The sequence below is a fragment of the Triticum urartu genome, chromosome 2, assembly GCF_003073215.2.
Source record: "Triticum urartu cultivar G1812 chromosome 2, Tu2.1, whole genome shotgun sequence".
Taxonomy (NCBI): domain Eukaryota; kingdom Viridiplantae; phylum Streptophyta; class Magnoliopsida; order Poales; family Poaceae; genus Triticum; species Triticum urartu.
Window position 1 is genome coordinate 522,849,033 of NC_053023.1, and position 9,747 is coordinate 522,858,779.

Consider the following 9,747-nt stretch of genomic DNA (forward strand, 5'->3'; position numbering starts at 1 on the left):
GCGCCTTCGGCTCGCTTCGGTGCTTGTAGTCGTCGCTAGGTGGTTTACGGACTTGGATGTAATTTTTACTTCTGGTGTTTTTTTGTACTATCATGATAGTTGATGAATAGATCGAAAGTTTTATATAAAAAAAAGAGATAGCGGTGAAACATGTTATGTAACCAGGCCATTCTGTGTGTAAAAGAAAAGGAAAAAGACGGCGAGGAAGCCAGATAGGAAATCAACCGTCATCCGGGACAGGGAAGGTGCGAGGAGGGCGGTGAAAGTCACATTTTGCATAGGGTTTCTCTCCCTCCTGCCCAGACGAACAAGCACACCACACAAACCCACACACTCCCCACGCCCACGGAACCCACAAAAAATTCCGAGAAAGATAAATCCTCTCGGAAAATCGGCGCTCCAAATCCCCTCCCAAGAGCTTCCCCAATCCCGCGAATCCCGACGAATCCCCTCGAAATTTTCCAACCCTCCAGCGCCGCCGCCTTCCGCAGATTTCCGACGAGGCCCATCGAGAAATCTAGCGCGCCGTACACAGAGTCGTCGCTGACTCGCTGGTGGCCCGCCGAGGCGCCCTGTCCCGGGCGGCCGCTTCCTGGTCGATCAATTGTGTCGCGGCGGCGTGATACCGATAGCTACGAGAGGACGGGAGCGATTTTTGCCCCCCTGAGCAGTCATTTTTATTATTTTTTGAGCATGTGTGTCTGAGATAGATTGTACTGCGAGAGAGTTAGGGTTTGGTGCGGGGGCTAGGGTTTGGTGGTCTCTGCTCCGCCCCGAGTTGAGGCTGGGTGCGGATGCACCGTTGAATCGTGTGCTGTAACCGCCTTCAGTGATTGGCGAGGAGTGGAGGACATTGGTGGTTGTTTCATTGTTGTGCCGGACTGGATCCTGCTGCTGGGAAGTGTAGATGGTGAGTGGTGCCAGCTGGCATGGACCGAGGTGAGCCCTCGTTGAAGCCAGAATGGCTGGTGCGCGGGGTTGCTACACCGACGGCGTCCGCCACATGTCTCCGACCAGGAACTTCACCCCGTGCAGGTGAGATGCCTTTCCTTGTCAATTTGCTATTTTGGTGCATATTCTGTCTAGTGGTTACTGCTGTTTATAGAATGTATGTATGCAAGATCAATTGTTATTATAGTCGCACCGGAGACGTTTCTAGTGGCATTGGATAACTTCACACCAGCTGTAGTTGTTATTATAGGAGTCGCACCGGATACGTTTCTAGTGGCATTGGATGACTCTACACCGGCTTTAATCAGTGCTTAGATTTATTTATTTATGCATGGTGAAGTTAGTGCAGTTCTGGTGTGCAGTTGCTGCCTGCAAACTCACCATTTTCCTTATGACAATGATCATTCTTCAGTGTTCCTATCACCAATATTCGTCTTAGTTTGATTTAAGGGCAATACTTGTACTGTGAAGCGCTTTATTTATATGTTGCATGGATCATGGAGCCAGTATAATATGTCGAACTATAACTGAGTAATTGTGCACCTGCGGTAATCATTGAGGAATCTGACTTCGGATACATTGCTCACATCAGCATCGTGTCGGTGCTTGTTAAACTAATGATTATCAGTCTGTGCCGTTTTAACTGCAGTAACTTCTGTTAAATTAGATATTATTTTACTCGGACATGAATACATGATTTAATGTGAGTTACCTCAGAGACTTTATTGGATGGGAAAATTTACAGTTTTATGTTTGTTAGCCATGTTGCTATAATGCAGCAGTCCTCGTAGCGCCAGTTTTGCTAGGGAATACAGCAGGATTAGCCAGAAGCACATATTAATAAATTCTTGGAGAGGTATGACACGTAGTTGATATACTGAGACTATTCTCATGGCTTGCATTTTTGTGAATCTTTGTATATACTCCCTCTGTAAAGATTTATAAGAGCGTTTAGGTCACTACTTTAGTGATCCAAACGCTCTTATATTTCTTTACGGAGGGAGTACTTGGCAATGGAGGGAGTACTTGGCAATAGATAGTAGAATGTAATTCCCTTTTTTGTGTACACAAATATATACACAGTGATACCACTAGTTTTGAAAGGGGTAGGGTGGTAGGCAACACATTTTTAGCAATATATAATATTCTTTTCTTGATACAGCGGACAGGCGTGGTCGCTGATCTTCCTAAGCTAGTTGTTCAATGCAGTGTACTGGTAGCACTAGAGCCATATTAGGCTAGTAGCAATATGTGCGGGTAAGAAGCAAATGCAGTCCGGTCTTTCTTACCATAACCTGCTTTGATTTGCAGACTAGCATATACTCCCTCCGTCCCAAAATAAGTGACTCAACTTCGTACTAATTTTGTACTAAAGTTAGTCCAAAGTTGAGTTACTTATTTTGGGACGGAGGAAGTATAAATGAAGCTAATGTTGGACGAATTAAACTAAATTATTTGAAATGTATATACATAATTAGCTAAACTTATTTTTCACTTCAGCATTTCTTGGCAACCTCACTGCACTTACACAAGTGCTGAAATTTAAAAAAATGTCACCAAGAGTTCCATGACACTATTTCACATTATTCACTTTGGCCTGGCGGCTCAGTCTGGGGTTGTAGATCGGGATCCACTCAGAGGCAGGATAGGTGCCGGGAGTTACTGCATGCACTAGACTCGTCCTACAGGGACACAAAGGATACAAGATCCTAAGCTTCATCCGTGCAAATGGAATTGCGGATTCCAGGCGCAGAGGCTTCCTGCGCTGCATACTCTTCTAGTTACAAGAAGTTTGTTGAAGACAGTATTTTATTATTGTTTTCTTCTGTTGATGTGCTAGTAAGACTGTCAAGATCATATTTTTTGCCTTTTGTGACCTGTGTGTTATTTGCGACAATGAGATACTGATCATACTGTACAATGTATATTACATTGTCACTGCATCTTTTTATTTAATACTGTTACATTAATACTTTTGATTTATTTTGTTCTTGTACTTTGCACTTAGTAAGGATTGATGTTCAATTGTTCAGTTACCAATCATTGTTGTTGGCACTATCTTTGTGGTTTGGTGTGCTGTTTCATGGTTTAACTGATCATATATGGACCACTTTGAATTGACTATTCTTTTGTGCTTGCAAATTCACAGCATTTTGCTAAGAAGTTGTTGTTTGATGCTTTAGGTGATCAAGACAGGGGTGCTTCATCAAGAAACCGATCAACAGTTCGTGATCGTGAACGGAGCTCCCAACAGTCCTCTTCACGTAGGGGTTCTGGCCCAAGTGTGTCCAGACGGCATGATCGGGATGGCACAGTGAAGTCAAGAGGCTATGCCAGTTTTGGAAGAAGCAACAGAGACAGGGTGTGTGAAAAGGACTCTGATTTCCATGATTGGGAGAGTAGGTTGGGTCTTCCAGATGGCCCTTTGCGTGATGGCTTTGGGTCCTTTAGCTCTTGCAGACCTGAAAGAGATAGGCTCAGTCGTGTTCGTCCAAAGCTGGACACATCGACTCGGACAGCTGGAGTAAGTTTGGAAAATGGTAATCTATCTAGAAAGGATGCTGCTGGTATCTCCTTTGAGCGAGAATTTCCACACCTTAGTTCTGAGGATAACGATGGGAAGCAAGATATTGGTAGAGTTCCATCTCCTGGAATTAGCACCCCGCTTCAGAGCATACCATTGGTTACTGCACCTGATGGCTGGAACTCGGTGCTAGCAGAAGTTCCTGGACTTAGTGAGCCAAGCAATAACTATGTTTCTTCTGGTTTATCACATGCTGGTTCCGGTAGGCAGCCTGAAGTGTCGAGCTGCGGAACGGCATTAAGCATGGCTGAAACAGTAATGCAAGCACCATTAAAAGTTTCCACCACACCCCAGGTAGTGCAATCTATAATGAATATGATATCCGTGTTTTTTCTTTCTTTGGTCTGTAATCATATTTCGTTCTAGTCACTTGATCTAAATAGTGTCTTATGTGCAACTTTTTTACCCAGCTATCTGTTGATGCTCAAAAGATTGAAGAAAGAACTATGAGGCTACGACCTCTGACGCCTTCATCAAACAAAACATCTGTATGTGCCTTTGTCGCAATATGAATATTTCTTGTTTTGTTGTTTGCTGCTTGTGTTATTACCATGGTTGTGTTATTACCAGTGACTTTATTTGAATATGACTGTCATTAGTGGATCATCCACATCATTTGTTCCTACGGGAGGAATCTGCTCCTGCAATGATACTAAATTATGTATGTTATTAGTGATTGCACTCAAATTAGTTGAAGATATGGCCATAGATTGGTTCAGTTGTTTCATGTTCTTTGCAAACTGCAAGTATCCATTAAGCAGATTTTGGCAATTATCCGAGCATTGTTAAGGACTGGTGTCTTTCTACCATAACAATTTATGTAAATGCAATGCATCTTGTGTTCTAAGTAAGCGTATTGTGTTGGTTGGTAGTTTGAAGATACTTTGTCGAATATTGTGAAGTATGCATTTTTCTGTTTTAATAAACTATCATCCTCAATATTTTCCTACATCTGTTATTTAACTCTGCAGTTTGGACCTGAACAAATTTATGACACATGTAGGTCCACCAATCACTGTTAGGTTAGAAACTTTATTTTATAGCACAGGATTATGGATTGTATTGATCTAAGTTAGTGCTTTACTAACTATACAATGGACAAATAAAAAACTTAAAGCACATGAAATATCTCTTACATAGATGGAGTTTCGTTCTGACAAAACTTTCACTGGTAGTGTGATTCTTGCGTTTTTTCCTATTTGTCTGAGTACACTTCACTGTCGTATATTACTTGATCAGCATTGGGTCATTAAGCATGCAATCGATAAAATGGAACATAGTTTGTTTAGACATGTGAACATGTCTGCATTTTGTGGGACATTGCAGTTTATTTTTACATAAAATTGTAATTCCAATCCTTACTAGGATGCAGACATTTTCGAACTTGCATGTGCTTCCTAAAGCTGTATTTCTGTTTCACTTGTTTATGGAGTGATGTGTTATACTAAAGAAACAGCATTTTGGTTTGCACTGATTCATTCAGAATGCTGTGCAGATATCAAGTTTGTCGGATAAGTTAAAAATTAGAGGTGCAAGAGCCGGGGATTCTAATGGTCCTGTGAAGACTGCGCCACAACTGTCAACACAGCCTTCTAACAGCTCTGTTCGTACTCCAGTCAAATCTGAGCCTGTAAAGCCATCTCAATCAGGAAGCTTTCAAGTCCTGACCCGCGAGCAGAATGGTGCTGCAAATACTGCCAAAGACTGCTCCAGCAATCCTGTGAGCCCTGTTCTAGGTCAATCTTCTTCAGTGGAACCACTGGAAAGGTCTAATGTCAACCATAAGCTTAAAGGTGTCGTAAACGGCCCCCCTTTGCATGTACAACAAGGTTTATCTGGTGAGAGGACATCAATTGCAAAATCAAAGCATAAATTCTTTGAGTTACTGCGGAGCAAATCTTTAAATGGTTCAAGCGCTCGTATCGAGTCCTCATCTAGCTTGGTTGATGAGCAGAAGAACCCCTCTGTTGATTTGTCCTTGTTCAACAGTGGAATCAAGTGTATTGAAACTGGAAGTAGTTCATGTGAGGATGCAAATTCTTGTGATGGATCTCAGCGACACCTCTCCGACAATGAGGAAATCAAGCCACCTTCAGAGCCTCATGATGCTTTTTATGAGGGGTTGCATGAGATTGTGGCTGACAACAAGGACGCCAACTCTTCATCAGATCCTGTTGATGCTGAAGATGAAGCTAAAGCTAGTCTGTCCATTATACCCACAGATACAACTGATGTTTCAGCGAGGTCAGACTCTAGATATGACGAAGCCCTTTTGTTGTCTGAGCCCATTGTAGCAGGGCAAGAGGAATCGTATCCTACCGAAGACGAACCAAGTCCAGAAGAAATGGCTTTCCTTAAATCTCTTGGCTGGAAACAAGACGAAGTAGTTCCTCCACTGAAACAGGAAGAGATCGCTGATTGTGTAAGTTCTGTTATGTTTCTTACTCTACTAGTTTATCAACATTATTTGGCTTTCAATAATCAATTCCCATGTTTAGTTTTTTAATTAATAAATTTCATAACTCTCAATGAAGTACTCGTAACTTTTTGGGTCATCAACACTATTTTCCTTTTTAATACACAATTCACTTGTTTATTTTTTATAATAAATTTCATAAGTCTCCATCAAGTACTCATAGTTTTGTTGTCCCCGCTCTTTCAGTTTTGCCAAAAGCAGCTCCAAATACTTTCATTTCGATTTTAGTAATTCCTTAACCCATTTAATGTGACTTGCAGTGTCAGCAAAATGCATAATTGTCGTGGTTTGCCATGCAAGTATTGGGTGTCATTATCAATGAACTTCTGATGAGGCATGCCGAATAATTATGGGGTTTAGCAATAAACAAAACCATTTGTCAGTTGAAGTGGAAATGAAATCCTAGTATTTTTGTTTTACTATAAATTGTGAGATTCAGGATTTGGTAGATGTTTTGAGTTTTTTTTACCATTTACGTGATAGTGCATACACTTTTTTATCATTTAAGTTTCTGGTAATGCACATCAGGAATGCACACACACTTGTTTCTACCATCTGTGCCTATCATTTACTGCTTTTTAACACATCTCCCACTACTTTTTAGTTAAGGCACAACGTGAGGCTGCAGCAGAAGCTTGAGGAATGCAGGGGCTAATGACATGACACATCAACCAAAATTACTGGGGTTGTCAACCATGCTTGGAACCTTTGGAGATCAAGCTGTACCATGATGAGTTTGGGTAACTACCTCAACTCTCATGGGGTGATTAGCTTAGCAAGTCGAGATATTTTCCCGTTAACTTCAGCTCTGTGATTGATGTTTTTCCGTGCTGAAAAGAGGTTTGAGGGTTTTCTTCATTTTCCCGGAAGGAATGCCGAATGAAACAGGCATGTACGGTGTTGGATGCACATAGTTGTGCACCTGCGGTGCTCAGAAAGAATAGGTTGTCTTCTTTTTTTATACTTTTTGTGGCTTATCCTTGTTTCAGAAAAGAAAAGAAAAAAGGATACTTGGGTCTTTACGTGAAAAGGACGCCCCTGTGGCTACCATGGTCTCAAATTTTGCTTAATTTATTTTAATGTTTTACTCAAATATGGCTTCCTGTCTTTGCTTTGATTGGTGGCGTTCAGTTGCGCACCGTGTCTTAATGGGATCAAAAAGGTCTGCCCAGGATTTTATTGGGTCCAGATATCTCATTTTAGTCATACAGACGGTGGTCAATTTGGTAATCTTGTTTGATCATGAGGTATTTAATTTAGGCCCCCGTCCTACACTTTCAAAGTATAGAAAACAGATTGGTTATTTCAAGGTTTGATAAATTATCAGATTGCTCAACTCGTGGCATGTTACTGTTTGTTGGCTTGGCTTTAATTATTATTTTTACTGGGAAACAATGGTGGGGTACAATTTTTAGAAAAAGGCATGTAATAAGTTGAGTGCTCTTTGGCTGCTTTCGGGGCTGAAGCACTCCCAGATGATGTGCTTAAGTGCCATGAGGAACAGGGGTCTTGCTGAGCCGGTGTGAGGCATGGATGGAATCCTAGTGTTTGATTTCCAAAAAAGAAGCCTTCTTGGCCAACCACTACACTAAAAAAACTAATCTAGATAAGCAGCTTTTATGGAAAAAGCTTCTAATCAACTGGCCGATCTTTTTTGCTGCATCCGTCGCTCGCACGGCCAGTCAGATCGCAACCCATTGGTCCATTGGATTGTGAGGGTGCGTGACTTGCATGAAGACTTGGTGCACGTGCATAGTCCCTACTAACTGGGCCAATCCTATTCATTGTAAATAAATTCCGCAACATCAGTAATGTTGCAAAACTTGCTCCCGCGACACCCTATTCATTGCAAATAAATTCCGCAACATCAGTAATGTTGCAAAACTTGCTCCCGCGACACCCTATTCATTGCAAATAAATTCCGCAACATCAGTAATGTTGCAAAACTTGCTCCCGCAACATCACCTACGGTGCATGTACGTGAAGGCAAATTTTTTTTGCAACATTACCTTTGTTGCATAAAAGTGGAGACAATTTTTTTTGCAACATCACCACAGTTGTAAAATTTCTGCAACAATATCATTGTTGCAAAAGTTACATCACGTCTCCACACAAAGTTTTTGTTTCAGCAACAATCAACTTGTTGCCATTCGTGAAGTCACACGATAACTCTTCAGAGTGGTTTGCAATAAAGTCGTTGTTGCAGAGGGATGAGCGTAACAACTAGCTTGTTGCAATTTGTGACGCTCACGTGATGAGATCTAACGGCGTGGGAGGTGGTCGAACCTTCCCGAACTTCAACCGACGGACGCATAGCACGGCCCTTGTTTCTGCAACACCGCACTTGTTGCAGAAGGGAGGCGGGGAACATGGGTGGTACATTAATTGGACGACCAGCAGTGTCCATCCAGCGGCCAGCCAGGCGACGAATGTTTTTAACTAATCCACCAGCCGATGCGTAGCACAGCCCAACTTTTATTTAGAGAAAATAAACAACGTTAGCAACATATATTTTGAAAGAAAGAGCACTGCTATGCGGACGACAGTCGCCAGCCGAAATTTGCACGACAAGCTATATCACACCATCCATGGACATGTTTAAACAGCAGAAGGCAGTTGGATTTTTTTTTTTTTTTGCGGGAGGTTGGATTAGCAATCGTGTTCAGCAAAACATTGTCCGTGGAGAGACGATCTCTATTTTCTAGTGTATTGAGGCTGTCGGAGCGCACTCCCTCAAAGAAAAAAAGAAGTCAAAGAAAATAAAAGGAATAAGCTGTCAGAGCACACAATCATAGCCGGAGTCTGAGGCAAGACAGTGCATCCAAGCGTACTGATTGCAACAAATTTAGGATACGGATTTGCTCTAGATGAGAATCAGCTCACTCACGTCCAAGTTTACCACCGTTGAATCTAAGCCCTTAAGATTCGTGCTTTTATTTTCTTATTAGTGTACCGTGCGTTGTTGTCTTGCCGCGTTGGCTCGTTCGTTTCGCGGCCTAGGGTGTGCGTCGTTCGTTTTACCCCCCTTTTATATATTTGTTTTGGATTGTGGGATTTTTCCATGTATGTGTATGGCTGCCCGAAATTAGTAAGTTTACATGGTCTGTGGCTTCTGGCTCGTGTCCATACAATTTGCAACACACTACAAGCAGTGGCGGAGCTAGACGAAGATGGGGATGTATCTGGTGCTGGTGCACCAAGGCAATTGGTGCTACCGGTGCACCGGTCGTCCGTGGGGCAGGGCACGGCACCTGCAGCAGTGCACGTAGCTCTGCCGCTTACTACAAGTACTCCATTTGATCTAAATTAATTGACGAAGTTTTGTACTAGTGTTGTGTCAATTAATTTGCATCGAAGGGAGTAACATTTCTTTTTGCCTTTTTAGTTGCACCAAATGAGAAAAATAATAATACAAACATTATGTACTCCTTCAGGGAAAATGTTATTATGTCTTCCTATTTTAGTTATATGTCCATTTCTCCAGATATGCGACTGCCTGGTCCACAATACGACTACAACTAAGAGAATGGATGTTAGCCTGATGCATGCCCATCACTCAAGTTGCAGTTGTAACCGGACTGTAGTTGCATGAACACACACATGACTATAAATGGGAAGAGGGGTGTCAATCAGTTTCATGTCCATCACTAGACATGCAGTTTTAAGTGTTGCAACCGACTGCAACCGCACGTGACTCAACGCACTGCAACCGGGGTTTGTTGGGTGCGCGTGGTTG

At 42.1% G+C, this 9,747-nt stretch overlaps 1 protein-coding gene across 1 annotated transcript; it reads left to right on the forward strand.

The window, feature by feature from the left end:
- Positions 1 to 252: 252 nt before the first annotated feature.
- LOC125538434 lies at positions 253 to 7,106 on the forward strand. Its single transcript, XM_048701689.1, has 5 exons — positions 253 to 1,035; positions 3,135 to 3,829; positions 3,946 to 4,023; positions 5,031 to 5,957; positions 6,616 to 7,106. The coding sequence occupies exons 1-5, from the start codon at positions 930 to 932 to the stop codon at positions 6,664 to 6,666; spliced, it is 1,857 nt and encodes a 618-aa protein (XP_048557646.1). The 5' UTR covers positions 253 to 929; the 3' UTR covers positions 6,667 to 7,106.
- Positions 7,107 to 9,747: the final 2,641 nt, after the last annotated feature.